The sequence below is a fragment of the Excalfactoria chinensis genome, chromosome 1 (genome assembly GCF_039878825.1).
Source record: "Excalfactoria chinensis isolate bCotChi1 chromosome 1, bCotChi1.hap2, whole genome shotgun sequence".
Lineage (NCBI taxonomy): Eukaryota > Metazoa > Chordata > Aves > Galliformes > Phasianidae > Excalfactoria > Excalfactoria chinensis.
Genome location: NC_092825.1, coordinates 79,558,870 through 79,575,950, shown reverse-complemented (window position 1 = coordinate 79,575,950; position 17,081 = coordinate 79,558,870). Strand labels below are relative to the sequence as shown.

The 17,081-nt window shown below is 37.9% G+C and overlaps 1 protein-coding gene across 3 annotated transcripts in view; it reads right to left on the bottom strand.

Moving 5' to 3' along the window:
• NME7 (NME/NM23 family member 7) overlaps window positions 1–17,081 on the bottom strand; it is an 86,614-nt gene that overhangs the window by 35,476 nt on the left and 34,057 nt on the right. For all 3 annotated transcript variants that reach the window (XM_072337615.1, XM_072337624.1, XM_072337630.1), the window contains exons 8-10: window positions 6,424–6,488; window positions 5,511–5,579; window positions 2,691–2,792 (exon numbers count right to left, since the gene is read on the bottom strand). In XM_072337615.1, coding sequence (XP_072193716.1) covers window positions 2,691–2,792; window positions 5,511–5,579; window positions 6,424–6,488 — 236 coding nt within the window. The remainder of the gene's footprint in view (window positions 1–2,690; window positions 2,793–5,510; window positions 5,580–6,423; window positions 6,489–17,081) is intronic.

Genomic DNA, 17,081 nt, shown 5'->3' with positions numbered 1-17,081 from the left:
CTTTCCAGGAGAGAGAGATCAAGGTGCAAAGAGATGTCAAGAACAAGCTATGTGATCAGTCTGAGGTGTGGATGCATAAATGGCTAAACTAGAGGCCTGCAACCAGAAAACAAGACAACCACCACAGCTGATCTGAGAGTACAGAGAGGCCCCAGTTGAGGCCACCATAAGCAGAAAAAAAATCTGGCTGTGCCACAGAAGGTTAAGATATACATGATTAAAGATTCTGACAGATTGCCAAGAGTGCAACAGCCCAGACAGCCAGTCATCAGCGATGTGCCAGCGTAAAATGAGAATGCAGGAAGCAGCAGGATCTGCAGCAGGATCTGCAGGAAAGCATTTCTCATTGCCCATGCACTATCTGACAGGGACACGCACACCAAGACTGTGGCACTGATCCCTTCAATCAAGTCAGGGACAGTAATTTTGAGAGTCAGAACAGTCAGCACAGCTCCTTATAGACAAATACCTTTATCCAGCTTTCCTCATTTCATAGGTTAGTCATACACAGAAGCTCAGAATAGGTTTTTTGTTAGTGGTCTTTCCCCTACTACCACCCAAGACTTTTTAATAAAGTATTTAAAAGCCGGTTTATAATGAAGGATTTTTTTGGCAGAGAGCCTTACTGACCTGTGATGCTAACAAAATATTATCCAATTGTAGAAAATAGCACAAAGTTCTATTTCATTTTTAGCATTGTAAACTCGCTATAAATTGCTGGCTTATTATAATCTAACGCTCAAAATGGAACAAGTTCGATTCTCTTTTCCATCTTAATCAGAGACTTGGACAAAAACTGAACCTATTTCTAATCAACTTCTTGCTTTGATTTGGCAAAATATGGATCACATCTCTTTGGATGCCTTTATAAAACAAGTGTGCCCCAGTCATCTCCCTGCAAAACCAGGAACAGACTTAGAGGGCTGCTGACAATTGCAACACATGACTTGCCAAAGAGCGATTACTACATTTGCTACATATCTGACATATAATTCACAGCACACATGATGGAGAGCAATTCATTACGTAAGTCAAATTTCAGTTCCTTTACTAACTTTTAACAGGACTTTGCTTTGGAAGTAATCACTGTGTTCTAAATACCACTAAGTGGGAAATATTTAACAGGAGCGAGAATGACTCAGATATATTCTGTACTATAGCTACAGACTTTTCCTCACTTGTATTTCTAAATAGGCTGTACAAATACCAGGACCTAGCATAAACAAATAATAAAAAAAAAAAAACAACAAAACAGATAGATCCAGAACTCCCAGTCATGATACATTATTTGCACAACACTTACATTTACTTTAACCACTAGAACATTAAGTACACAGTATCTTAATGGTCTCTCTATAATGGCCTTTTTCAACCCCAGTGAGTTTATGATTCCATAATAACCTTGCTACATAATGTAACTCCATTGTGGTTTCTGATACCTTTATTTGAGACAGATATTTTCACCATAAGTTCATTCAGGAGTTTCACTGACTACACAGGTTATGAATGCTAAAAGGCTACTGAGATACCTCAGTCACTTCTACTCCAAGGATAAGCCAGAAACACCATCTAAAGGGATACACATTTCAGGCAAAGATCACTCTTGAAAACAGATACAGTTACTACACATGCTTGAAGAGCCAATTAGCTTGAAATTCTTATAGAAAATAGCATACAGAAATACTTAACACAGCTGCCTATCTTCCAAACATACATTAGTGCAACTGCTATGAAGCTGGTATCCCATACTTGCAGGTTATGCTCTGTTTACATGAACTGAGGAACATTTGTAACATTCAGTGTGACCAAACATAATGGGAAAACAGGTTTGGATAATGCCTTTAGCTTATATTTCTATTCAGATCTAGAGAAGTATACGGCAAACAAATTGCTCTACACTACCTGTATAAACCTTTGTGATTTCCCCCCCATGGAAACTGTTAAGCTCACCCAGTCTGCAACTAAAACATGAAATTATAATTATCTAATGTGATATCATTGCCTCCATCTTGATACTTTATTTTGTGGCTTCTGTGTGGTATGTCAGTATTCACTATTTAACAAAAAATGGCCAACCCTTTGAGATAGCATTTATGCTTTTTTTTTTTACACTTGTCTCCAGACTGCTTACAGCACCATGCATATCCAATCACTTACCTCAAGAAATTAAAAATAAAAGCTGGAACTATTAGCGTAACGAACAGCTACAGTAAGATTTGCATTTTTTTGTTGCTTTACAAAACCACAGAAATTGATTCTCCTTTTATAGTTTTGTCCTAGAACAATGCTACAGACTGCAGTGGACTAACAATTGCTGTACACTGGCATGTAATCATAATAACTATTTGATTCGAGGCTCTCAAGACTTGTGTTAGAATACTTATGAATATTTAACCATGATTTCTGGATAACTTTATTTTCACATAAATACCATCACAGTATTTTACCATCTGGTTGAGGTAAGGCTGAAGAAATCATCAGAGAATTTGCAAACTGATCCAAACTCTAGCATTTCACTTCCATAATAATGTAATGCTCACATGTTCTGAGGAAACACAACAGGTTATACCTGTTGTTGTATATATGCAGTTATACCACACCGTGACATTTCAGTTCACATAAATTTCAGTACATAGAGACACTGTGTCATTTTTTTTTTAGTATTCCTCATCATTCAAGCAAGTACTTACAGGGTCAGAAGGACCACAGAAGTCTCTGAACACATTTGGAGGTTCAGGCTGTATAATCTCCATTGCTATGCAAGGGCCTGAGCACAACTCTGTAACCATCTCCTGGAAGAGAAAAAAAAGACCAAAACAAATCTGAGCTTTGAGCACTATGGCAGGTTGCATTCCTCCCCAAAATGTGATCCAAACATATCAGATAGTAAAGAAAAAAATGTATTTAGGAAAGCAAAGATGTGAAGCAGGGATATCATTAGTATTCATAAATATATATATATGTTTTACATTTTGCAACTTAGTTTACATGGTGGAGTTGGAGATAAGTTGAATATTCAGCTTCTCTGGGATACTGAACAACATACAACAGTATCCACAAAACTTTAAATTCTTTTACTTTAAATTCTTACTAATCTTGACTTGGATTTCACTGAAGTATCTCATAACTTGTGATCTAAACTGAATCAATACAACAGACTTTGCTAGGCCTAAGTCTGAAAAATAGCACCATGTTGAACAAGTTCCACAGACAACGACATGTTTAACAACATTCCCTATTTGTCTCTGTAAATTGTGGCTTTCTTTATGCTTCACTTCTCTACTGTTCCTGTATCAGCACCGACATCCCACCAATGAGGGTAAGTGGCATGAACAAAGTTACTACTGACTGCTTCATTACAACACAACACTGAAAACTGAAGTCCAGTTGCCATCAACTACAGCAGAGAAGCAGATGAGAATGCAGTAGACAAGCTTGGTATGGTTTTCACATCCTCACCAAGTAAAGAGCTTAACCTAAATAGGAGTTCGCCCTTTTTCTCTTTGGTAGAACTTGCAATTAGAGCTAAATTAATTTTTCTTTTGCAAATGATTTATTCATCAAATAACATGGCTTGTGGTCAACCAAGCCCATTCTTGGAACTGGATGAAGTACAAACATTTTTGATTAATAAGGTGCATTTAGAGCTAGCACAAAATAATCTGCCTCCTTTTTCCCATTTCCTAGTCTTGCTACAGCAGGAAACGCAAAATAAAACAGCACAAAAACTAATCATCAGTATGCAGAATCTTATGTAGGACCTATTGATTAGAGGAGATATCAACAAACCTTCTTTTAGTTTTTCAATTCAGCAACTGTTCAGCATTCTTATTTCACAGATACATGTTTTGTGTACAATGTGTCAAGCCTTTATCTGACTATAAAGGCTTAACTAGAAGAAATGGGAGTAAGTTTTCTGAAGAAGACTTAAGGATGATAAGTATCTTCCGCTTCTGCACTGAGTTATTTTAAAATGATAAATAAAATTCAGATCAAAACAGACGGTTCTGAGTCACAGATATATAAGAGGTCATGTTCTTTATTCAATTCCCTATTTCAAAATGTACTTCTTCCTACTTGGCCTGCACTGACAATATCTACTGCTGTTCCCATATGTGCCTTTTCTGGATGTCTTTAACATCACGATCAGCTTTCCCACATTATCCTGTTTCACAAATAAGCTGAGTACATGAAGATATCCCATTAATTTCAACTAAGTGCGTCAAGCACATATGGCTTTCAGGACGGAGCCCCAGATTCTCACTTGAAACCCCATCTGAAACAGATTTCTCTACTTCCTTATCCAGTTTAAATGTCACCTTCCCTTCTGAGTAACTTTTCAATCGAAGTATATAACTTTGTCACTTATCTGAGGGTCAGCGTATATACAAAACAGCAGAAAATGATAGAGAATATCCAGTTTGCTTCAATTTGTGTTTTTGTAATACCAGAGGATTCTCTGGGCCTTGAAAAACCAGTCAAGAACTACCACATTTGAGTTCTGTAACTCACCTCCACGTCTGTCTGTCCAGTCTTATATGGGTTCCTGGCACAAAGGATGTTAGTAGAGGAAATTTTGTAAGTATTCCTTAATCTGACAATGAACAGACTGTGTCCCTAAACTATTTTAAGAGGAATCTATCAACCCTGTTGAAGTAAGTTGATTAAATGCTAAGGAAAGAAAAAGTCACATTGTCAGAGTACTATTAGTAATCATCTGGAATAATATAAGTAACTGCGTAGAAATCTTTTAATAATTTAACCATTTATAAATTAAACATAATTTGCATAGTACATGGCATGGCAGTGAAAAGAAAATCAGTACTATTTGTAAAATGAATAAAGACAAAGTTGTCTTCCTGGTTCCTGTTGTTCTGTCTGCCGTTATGAAGTTTTATATTGCAATACAACAAATCATAGCAATAATATACATGATCTTAGATGCCCACTACAGTTACACTATACACACACACATATATATATATTAAAAAGTGTGTGTGATATATAGTTTTACCACAGTAAAATAATTTACCTGAAGGCTTCTTTCTGTTGTATTTTACAAATTCCTTGGCTCAACAGTTCCCACAAAGGACCTGTCTTACATGACAGGTAGCACAATTTTGGATATGACTTACATTTATTTCAAAACAAGTTAGAACTGGACAGAACCAAGCTCCTAGAGAATGTATTATCACAGTCTCAAGATGGACAGATCACAGAATCATAGAATTACTCAGGTTGGAAAAGACCTCAAAGATCATCAAGTCCAACCACGGCCTAACCATACTAGCCTAACTCTAACAACCCTCTGCTAAATCCTATCTCTGAGCACCACATCCAAATGGCTCTTAAACACATCCAGGGACGGTGACTCAACCACCTCCCTGGGGAGCCTATTCCAGTGTTTAACTACCCTTTCTGTAAAGATGTACATACTTACAATGAAAAGATGTAACCGCTTCCTCGTTTAATCATATTTACAAATAGAAACTTTTCAAATTTATGCTTACCATATATTCAGCAACAACACCTTTGTAAATCTCATAAAATTCTTCTGCATTTGCACGCTCCATGTTGAACTAAGAAAATAAAAAATGTTAGTTGTTTGCATTAAATAGGAAAAAAAAAAAATAGATGCCCCTTCTTAACCAGCAAGAATTCAGAATGCAATTTAAGTTCCACCCAGTAAAAGGAATGGCTTTACATCTAATATGTTTATCATCTTTTGAGCCAATGGTGCCACATGCAATAGAGCATAGAGCACTTTCTTCTACCTTACACAGCAGTAGACAATGTACTTCATTTGCAGCGTTGGCTAATACCACTATTATATACAAGAGGACCTGTTTGTTGCATAGGAAAGGGAAGGAACTATATTTCTAGAGGGTATCTGAGTTGCAAGGAGATTTCAGATCTTTAATACTTTCAGAAAGCACAAAAGGCAGTTCCTAAAGGGCTACTTTCAGGAACAATCTCTGTGCCAATTTCCTTTAAATTCTGCTGGTGATGAGGATGCCAATCCTTGAAGTATCTTCAAAAACTCTCCTTTAAATTCACGCTAACTATAAATTTAAAGACTTGAAGGATGTCAACAAACTTTTTCCTAATCCTAACTAGTACAGTTTTCAGAAGATATCTTCAGTTGTTCCAGAAGGCATCAATATCGTTATTCCCCTTCCAGCCATGTGAAACTGAGACACAGGGAAATAAAGTCTCTTGGCTCATGGTGAAATGGCGAGGGAAAACAAATCAGCTGATCAATCAAACAATAAAATACAAATATACCAAAGGCAGTGCAGATCCTAAAACATAACTACGCAGTCAACACAAGGGGTTTGTATTGCAGGAAGACACCTCTGCATTGCTGTGAAGCACATCTCCAGCCTCTGTATGTCAATGAGATAAAGAAAAAAGAAAACCTACCATCTGCAAAGCTGAGATCTGAAATCCTTCATTGATGATGGCTTTTATAATCTTTCCAGCTAGTCCTGAGAAAACATACAAAGTACAGTACTCAACAGAATTTACAGTTGAAAAGTATTGTGCTGTCATAACACAAACAAAATCCAACGTCCGTGTAATGCTATGAAAGAAGCAGGGGGCAGAGCTCCCTATCTAAATACTCTATATTTATATTTATGAACTTATAATATTTTTATTCTTTATCTATGATAAAGAATAATGATGCAGTGATGATTTTGAACAACTAAGTTCCATTCAGCTGCTGAAAAATGATTAATTAGGTTCTATCCAAAAAGGTCACTGGTGAAGTCTTTGCTTTCCTAAAATCAACTGCAGAACACCCAGTAACTTCAAAATCAAAATTTATATTTGTAATGAAGTTCCAATGCCAATATTTAAAACTTAAACAGTAATCAATTCAGGACATAGGCTACCTATATTGCAGCCTTTACAGTGTTCACCAGAGATGGGACCAACACTGAAACAATGCAGGATGATAATAAATATCAGCACAGAAGTTCATGACACTATGTGAAAAGTACGTTAGTGAAAAATAGCCCACTGCTTCTGATGTTCTAACTCACAAATAGGTTTCTGCTGATCATGTTATTTTATGCTATCAATGTATGCTCAAAGACTGAACGACACTGAAAAAAAAACCAAAATATTAATGTAGAAGAACAAGAACCACTGATTTTCCACTGAATGCACATTTCAGATTGCCTGAATTTATAAGATCGTGCCATTTGAAAGACCATGGCAGCCAAGCACTGTACTCTATTATCTGAGAATTGCAGAGCATCCATGTTTTTATAGAACAAAACTGTCTGCCCTCTAGTACAAACTGAGCAAATACAAATTTCTGGATATTGATTCAGAGCAGAATGAACCACAGAAGAATATTCTATAATGAATTACAACAGCAAGATTTTACTCTTAATCACTGAATCCCTTTATTAACTAGTCTTTAAACTGAAAGGTTTTTTGTAAGACTGTATAAATTCAGTAAGTGAAAATAAACTACAGCTGACACCTAAGTTCTAGCACACACTAGCCTTGACTTGTACTCGTGTCTGCTAATACCAGTAGCACATGACTGCAAGCTTCCTACATATTAAAAGGTCAGAAGAAGTTCTAAGTAAATAAGACAGATACCTGGAAAGAATCATAGAGTGGCCTGGGTTGAAAAGGACCACAATTGTAATGTAGTTCCAACCCCCTGCTATGTGCAGGGTCGCCAACTACCATGCCAGGCTGCCCAGAGCCACATCCAGCCTGGCCTTGAATGCCTCCAGGGATGAGGCATCCACAGACTCCTTGGGCAACCTGTTCCAGTGCATCACCACCCTCTGTGTGAAAAACTTTCTCCTAATATCTAACCTGAACCTTACCTGTCTCAGTTTAAAATCATTCCCCCTTATCCCATCACTGCTTTTTTCCCCTATTTTTCAAAGGAAGCTTTTAAAAACATTGCAAAATGAAGAGACTCTCAGAGACTTATACAAGAAATACACGACTATATAAAGGATAAAAAGACCTATAGTTTCTTTTCATCTACACTACATGAAAGGTTGGCCAACTCAGTGCGTCTACACAAATGGCGTAGGGAAGCAGCAAGCCTATAACTGTGACTTCAGAGATGAATGTTCAGGCTGGGAATCCTCCAGGAAATGAAAGATTTAAATAAGTAACTGGCAGTAGAGCATGAAGATTTCCTCATTCTCAGTCCTCAGATGCAGTATTCCAGTTAACAGCCACTGCTTTACAAGAAATCAAAGACGGAAGAAGAGCCAGGCAAAGGGCAATCAAGGTTAGGTTGATATAAGAAAGCTGCTTGGCCCAACATCTGCCCTTCTCCATTGTACACTGTATCAGTAAAGAAAAGCCCACTTGCACATGCCTTCACAGCTGGCAAGAACTCTAATTATAACATCTATCAAGTATCAGGTTCTGAGGAGATCTGCTGTTTGTAGAACTTTTGTCCTCAAGAATTTTACACACAGTAAGCAAAATTCCTCTTTTAGACTTAAATATTCTGCTTTCTGGGCTGCTTCTTCACTGAAGTGTTAAGATTTCTCTACTCTGTAGGGACAAGACAGTCAAAGTCAAAATAAAAACATTATTTACAAAATAATAATATCTTTTAATATAAGATTGGTTTAATATTTGACTGTGATAAACCTATCAAGATACCCTGTATGTTTATTTCTGACTTCACTCTCACTCAAAGACAGACACCATAACTGCTTGGGACTGCAGCAATAAAAAGGCTTAACCACAAGATTTATTGTCACCACTGCACAAAGACAGATCTCTCTCTTTCCTCCACTCTGCATCAAGGGGAAGTGGTTTATATCATACATACATTTTATATATATACACATATATATATATACACATACAATTTACAAGGGTGAATGGCTTTAAACTGAGACAGGGGAGGTTTAGGTTAGATACTGAGAAGAAGTTTTTCCACACAGAGAGTGGTGATGCACTGGAACAGGTTGCCCAAGGAGGCTGTGGATGCCCCATCCCTGGAGGCATTCAAGGCCAGGCTGGATGTGGCTCTGGGCAGCCTGGTCTGCTGGTTGGTGACCCTGTACATAGCAGGGGGTTGGAACTAGATGATCATTGTGGTCCTTTTCAACCCAGGCCATTCTATGATTATATATTTGATATATATCAAAGTTCCTTGACTAATAGTCATGAGATTTCACTTATGTTTGCAAAACAAGATGTTAGCTCCAATTCCCAAAGGCAGGAATCAAGGCATGGGAAGATACATTAGCTGTAAGCAGCAGCACAGGTCTACAAGTCCAGTGACTTGGCCTCCACTGTCCTAGTTTAGGTAATACATGCATCACTTCTCCCAGAGATGCCTTCTTTTTAAGTTTTACCCAGAACAAAACAGGAACAAAAATGAGAGGCAGTCCTGAAGCAGATGAAAAGCACAAGCTCAAGGCTCAGCCTGAGATGTTTCTGGTCTTTCAGCCAATTACATGACTGAATTAGGACGTATGCTCTCCTTTGTGGGCAGATAAGGCCAATGGAAAGAAGAACTAATTAGACAAAGTGTCATTTCAGCAGCTTTCCACAATTTGTTTTCAACTTTAAAATCCAGATCTGTCATGGAAAATCAACTTCTTCAACTTAAGGATCCTTCAAACAGGGCCCGTGCATGTTTAAAATGCGATTACAGTAAGAACCCAAATCAAAGCTGCAGATTAGGCACTAATTATGATGAATTTTTAGTCACGAAACACAAAAGAATCATAAGTATTACTAAGTACAACTAGGGAATTTAATACTAATCCTAACGAATGACAGAAAGAGAGACATAGAGCACTAAGTCTCCTAGAAAGCATTGTTCCTTTGCAAATTACACTGGACAAATAATCTTCCAACAGAGATTCATCAGATGAAATTATAAGATCTCATCAGTGACTCTTTATTCAACAGTTTGTTTCTCTGCAACACAACATTTGCAAATTGTACTCCACTAAGGAACAGAAAATAGCAGGGAAGACAGACTGAAAAACACTATAGAACTGTGGATTGGAATGGAAAAAAAAAAAAGATAAAACAGTTCACAAAAGTCACTTTTAACCTTAAAAGCACTTTAATTAATGGGATGTAGCAGCTGTGTTCCTGGGATCTGCCAGACCCAGGCACTACCAACCACCAGCCCTATGACTAGGGACATTACATTCTCTTCCCTTTGTTCTTGGCCCATTTCCCATTGTAACCACTCCACTGTTAAAAGCTTATTAAGGAAGACTGTCTGCCTTCAAAGCAAGTCAGGCATCTCAGTCTCTATACTTCGTTTACTTATTAGCTTTCCAATAATTAAAAATAATTCCTCAGGAACGACATAAGATTTTTCACAGGAACACATAAACTGCCATCAGCAATGATATCAATGATCTACCTAATCCAATAATGTCTTTCCAGAGGCAACCAGAACAATACACTTAAATTAGCACCGAGTAGCTACTCCATTTTGTGTCTGCTTTTTGACATTTTGAAATGCATTTCTGCTTCGCATTATAATGAAAAGAAAAAGGTTATATTTTTCTTTGCTGCCAAGGTTTAAGGCTCTGTCCTCATCAGGCTTGGCTCCAAACAAAGCCCTTCTTTTTTTTCCTCCCATTTCAAAAGAGGAAAAAAAGGGGGGGGGGGGGGCTCAGAACCAGGCCTTCTTGAAATGTATTTCAGCTGTCAGTCAACTATCCTCTGAAGAACAAAGTTTATTGGTCCCTTCCCTTTTCCTTTTCTACTAAAAAATAATGCAACCCTGAGCATTCTTATTAAGCAACACAGACACAATTTCTAGACACCCAAAACCACGGTCACAGTGATAACCTCCAGCTACTGATCTTCTGGCCTCACTGTGTACTGTATGAAAAAGGATTTCCAAATGTTTTTTGTTTTATTCTGGAGCAGCAAAAAGTGGGCTACAGAGGGAAAGAAGATCTTATGAGTAACCCACATCAGGCAAACAGAAGGCAGAAACCAAAGCATCACACTTCCCCTTGAAAATAATACATTTAAGCACCCTGTGTAGTAGAACATTTCCAAAGTTATCATGACTTTCATTTACTTCTTTCCTGAGCATAAACAAAACTAAACATGATGAGACTGCACCACTGATTTATGTGGCAGGATCTAACATGATCATTCAAACCATTCACATGCTTATTAATATATATCTTTGCTATTCCTCCCTGAACATTGTGCATGAGACTGCACATGAACGGATATTGCCAAGAAGAAGTGGTTAAAATTACTCCTTGCAGTTTGCATTAGCCCATAATTATAAATGGCAATTTTAATCTACTATTGCAGTATCAATACACTCAACTCTAGAAGTTAAAACCCTTAAGAGATTCTCTATAATCTGTTCCAGAATCTGCTAACATTGTATTTTACTTCCTGTGGAAAGTCTGCCAACTCACTGCCCAAGATCAATAGCAAACGTACTGTAAGCTCTATCATTTATTTTTGCCTTGGCAAAAGACCATCTCATACCTCTGCACTGTGTTTTAACTCGTATTGTTTTTGCTGCCTGTTGATGTTACTGGCAAAACAAAGTGCCTACAAACTGGAGGTGGTACGCAGGTTGCAGCCTTACCAGCACTGAGTAGAACTAAACTGTGTCCAACATTAGCAATGCTGATTGTGCATATGATACATCACTGTTCTAACCACTTCTCTACAGGCTTTTCACCAACACCCAGCCTGTTCCTGTTTAACACTTGTGCTTCCTCTATTTTACACTTGTACTTTTATCCTCCTTCCTCCATTGTAGTGCTATGAAGTTGTTCACATTTTCATCTTCACATTGTTTCATTTCCACATTTATCAGGAATGTTTTGATTTGTGATCACATCCTCCAAAACTATTGTAGGTGGATGGTACCAAACATGCTCTGTCCTTCCCCATCACAGTCACTAATGAAACTGACAAGTGCTAACGCAGGGATGGATGCCAACACCTTACTTGCAAAGCCCCTTTAATTTGACATGCTCATGTCTCCAGTTCAGTGTTATGGGAAAAAAAAGATTTAAAGCTAATCAGACACTTATTCTGCACAGATCTAAACATACAATTTATTTCACTAAAGGAAAACTTTGGTTTCCTAACTCAAAGGGGCCCTAATGAAAGCCCCAGCATTCAAGCGAAGTAAACTATCTGGATCTGATTTATCTTCCTTTATGTAAAGTGTACTTAGAGAACTCAAAGAGCAGTTAAGCATGTTATCCTTCATAGAAGACATGCTGGTAAGTTTCCATTGTATCATCATTATCTAAGTGGTTTAAATTAATTTATAGGCTCTTGACTCATCAGTTTTCTTTGTATTAAAGCAATGTAATTAGCCTGAAATTCCCTGGACAACTCTTAGAAACTATTAAATCTAACTCCAGCATTAACTTTTCCCTAACACATTACAAAAGAAAATTCCCAAATGCAGTAATAAACACTCCTTAATGTCTTTCTTACAAAATGTTAAGTCCATCTTCCGTACACAGGGAGGATGTTCAAGTGAACACTACTGAAAAAGCTATGGAAGTATGTGTGGAAATATAAAATATCTTAGCATGGGATATGAGCTTCAGCAAAGATTCGTGGTGCCATTTGATCTTTTTTTTCCCTGTGAAGTATAGCTATTTCTCTTCCCTTCTGTCTCAAAGTGTCATATTGAATGTGGAAATTATTTCTACCTTCCCCTCTACCTAATTAATCCAAATGCAAAATATATTTTTCACACTTGGAAAAATAAATGACATTTCCCAACTAGCCACTGAAATCCAAAAATCAGACTGAGTTGGGAAGCCAATGCCAAGCTGTAAAAACTTCATGCAGGAAATAAGTGAGAAACAACATAGGCTGAGTTTCAAAAGACAAACATCCCAAGAACAGAATTTTTATCATTACAACTAAAAAAATGCAGAAGTGGATGGACCAATGTTTTAATGGAGGCTAAAATGTTTTCTCAATTCTAAAGTGGAAAAGTAGGTTGTTTTAACTGATTTTTCACTTCTCTATAAAGAAAATTACCACCAGACCGATACTTCAGAACACTTCAACACCCTAACTATAACTAACATATCCAAGAAATACCCTAATGCTTTTAATTTTACATAAACGCTTCTTCTTTCAGTGTAAATCCTTCTGTAAAAAGACACCTGCATCTGAAACCACAGTGTTTTACTGGGTAGTTTTCATTTGATTGCAGCACTAAGATTAACATGTTGCATGTGAGACTATCCAGAGGTAGCACTCAAATGATCCACTGTACATCTCTCAAGCTCCTGCAAAGATTTGTATCCATCCTGCTTATCACTGATGCCTTTCAGCACTTGACCTTGCAGACAAAGACACACAAAAACAGAGATACAAGTCCTGCCTACAAGTGAGGTGAAGTTCACAGCATCTACCTTTCACCTTTCTATGATGCATGTGTACAGACAGAAAATATGCTTTCAGATTACTTAAAAGAAAACTGCATTCTCATTTCTTACACAAGTATAAGAAAACAGCTTTCTGAAAAGCTTGTTCTATACCTAAAGTCTCCTGGAAATGAGGTACTCAGACTTTATCTGTTTAAAAACCCAGGGTGAGAATAAGTGATTTCCAGAGCTTGTTTACAGTTTTTCAAAGCCTCACATAATGTATACAGATTATCTTCCTAAAACAAGACAGATGCTGTCACCTGCAAATGATGACAGATTTGCACCTCTCCTATTATATCCTCACCTACTTTCCCAGTTTACTTACTTTCCTAACCACATACATGCAGTTGTACTTATCACACTACAGAAGTGAACTGGACATTTACACAGTGATTCCTTTTCCCATTCAAAGGACAGTAAGTCTGTTGCATGCCAGGAACGGCTCCCCTGTTTGCAGTCAGACATATAACCTACAGCAACGATGGATTTTACTTTACAAGACAGACTGGAGAGAGAACTAACTTCATTTTAGGTCCTACGTGAGCACACCCTATTTCTGCACCCGCTTTAGACTCAACTGCTGTTTTTGCTATTCTTTTCAACAAACTTAAACTTGTCCTAGGAGCAAAGAGGTACTCTCGATTACAATTTTTCTAAGACTTTGTATAAAGAAGGAAATACGACACTTACACTGAGCTGCCATGTAGCATTTTGCCAACCAATATAGAACTCTGTGATTTGCTAAAGCAGTCCAGTAAGTACTAAGTTCAGAGAGCTAGTGATAGCTCTCGAAGATTTACCATCCATTCAGAATAGATTTAAAATCATATTTGTACTGACTATCTTTTCCTTTTGGGAAAAAAATAAAGTAGTCCAGCTCCTTTTATTTTCTATGAGACTTACATCTCAGTTGAGCAATAATGTGGAAGACAGCACTGTAATTACTGTAATTTTTTTCTTTTAATTACAAAAAAGGCATAAGAGTTTAGCGTTAACATTAGAACACAATATCTAGATTAACACATGGCAGAAGAATAAACCTGTCTACGTAGACAGTCACACACCTAGAAGTCCTTGAGGCCATAAAAGCTTCTGTATCTTTAGGCAAGCTTTTCAGTTTGTCTCAGATCCAGCAGAGCCCCAATTACAGCTTTGCTTTTCAAGTTCATGCCACAGTTTTAGCCTCAAACCTACTTTCAGGAAAACTCTGACTTCAGAACTCATGTCTCTACTTGGGAGTGCAGAAACAGAAGACAGGATTTCAACTCTTGAGCTCTGCACTGTAAGCTACATATGTGAAAACATGAAATGCAGCACTTCTGAACCCAGCCTTTACAGCCTGATCATTGCTATTTTCATTTTTTTCCCCCTTGCTTATTTTACAAGGGGATAAAGTAAAAGTCATATTAAAGAAACTTTAATACCCAGAAAGTCATGAAATACCAAATTCTAATTCCTACAGCAAACATGACTAAACTATTACACATAATAAATTAAAGTTGATCTACAGTGATCTACAAAACACTCTTTCTGCTGACAAAATAGTTGAGTCATAGCTGTCCTCAGAGCATTAAACTGAAGTTCATATATGTTGGTGTATTTATAATTTTGTCTTCTGAGCACTACTGGTAATACCTCTAGAGCTAATAACGTGACAGGAGTTACAAAAAGAATGTCCAAATGATTGGAGCTGTGGCCTTGTATACCTGAATTATCAGATGTTCCTAACACATGAAGCAAGTGGGAAACAGCAACACTAAAACTCTCCAGTCGTTAACTAAGTCCAAAAATCCTAATTAACAAACTGAAGATCCGCGCTCACTAGTTACCATCCTTCTTGGCCAAAAACTGTCCCCAAGACAAGAGAAGGACGTAGCCAGAATACACTGAAAAGTACAGCAGACTCCAGAGGGGCCAAGTCAGGCTGTGACCCTCAGACATACTTCTGGTCAGATCAAGTATGCAGCTCCATGCAGCAGATTGGTATTTTCAACAAAGAGGAACTGGAATGCTCTTGCAAACCCTCTTCAGAGTTCACAGGCAGAGCCCCGCGTTGTGTACTGGGCTGCTTAGCAACTGGTGTTTCTGGGCACCGGTCAGGAGCAGGTCAGCAAGGCCAGAGATTAAACTCATGGTGACTTTCCACTGCTTTGGCACTGGACAGGAATTTGTAAACTCTCTACAGTAATCAAAGCCAGCTTCTAAGAATGACTCTGTCCTTGAATTAACCAACGTGAACTAAATACTGATAGCAAGGGAAGCTAACTGAAAAGCTTTTTTTTTGCTTACCTATGGCTAAGCAAACCATTTTCTAGACCTGAAAACCTGCAGATTTTTTCCTTTTAAGAACTACTCACACAATGGACTCTGCAGGAAAAAAGAAAAAAGAAAAAAACACTGGAAAAAGAAAAGGAAATTAAATTCAAATCAGAATCCAGTTAAAAATTCCTACAGAAAAGACTAAGGCTCTGAGTAAGCTCAAAGGTGTAAGAGAAACTTCATGTAATTGTACACATGTAAAGGGCAGATTACATTCATGGTAATTAGATAAGTTCAAAGGCTCAGCAGCGCATAGGAAATTGCAAAAAGGTTTATTTTTAGATACTCAATACTGAAAATTTATGGAGCACAAATCAAATCTGCAGTGCATAAAGAGACTCTCCTGCTTTGACCCACATAACTTTCCTCACTGGGCCTCATACAAACCATCTCCTGGCACTGATGGCTACATGGGATTTTATCTCTCTCCAGATGCTATATTTTACCTTACATTCTCCCTGCCAGAAAAACAGGAGTGGACAACTATAGCAGAGAGAGCTGTTTTGTTGGGAGGGGTAGGGCGAAGGGGAAAGTAAGTTGCTTATTTTTTTTTTATACCATGCAGTCTCCTACCAGCAATTTTGCCTGAAGGGAAGCTCATTAGTTTCTATAGCACCTACTCTAATTGAGCTACAGGAGATGTTGCTGGCACAAACAGCTGGTCTCAGGTATCACCAAACACAGTTACTAATAGCTGTTAGAAGACAGATAAGATGTGCAGGGCTACTCTCATGTGAACAGGTTGCACAGATTCTTCCAGCGTGCTCCTACCTGACTCCAAAACAATCTCTATGGGGAAGAAGGACCAAGCATAGCAGGTGTTGCCACTCTGCAACAGACTAAAGAGGAGTACAAGAGTAAGAACTGTGGAAGAAGGCAGGCAAAGATAACCAAATCTTCCTCCCTGTGACATTCCTGGACCCACTGGAAGGAGAGTTCCTGCAGCCTTTGTGAAGGAGTCCACTCATCTCTAACTGTTGGCTGGAACCAGTCCAGCTTTTTGCAATTTTGAACAATAAAGGACATTAACAATCCTACCACAATGAAGTTTGCCTGAAGTCTCCTATTTGAGGTGTGAAAGGTCTGGAAACTGCCATGGCCATTTCTTCTGCGGTCTCCACCTTAGCTGTCCATAGAGAAATGACTAGCGTGCTGCATCTTACCAAGAAAAATCTAGATGTGCTCACTTGACAATATTTATTTTGCACTCAGAAATAATGTTGAGATGCCAGAACTGAAATATTTTACTGTGCTTACTGCTCTTACACATGTTCCTGTACCTAAGTACATGATACAAAAGTGAGGTTACTTCAGCATGTAATTGGGCATTACATTTTTCCAATGCTC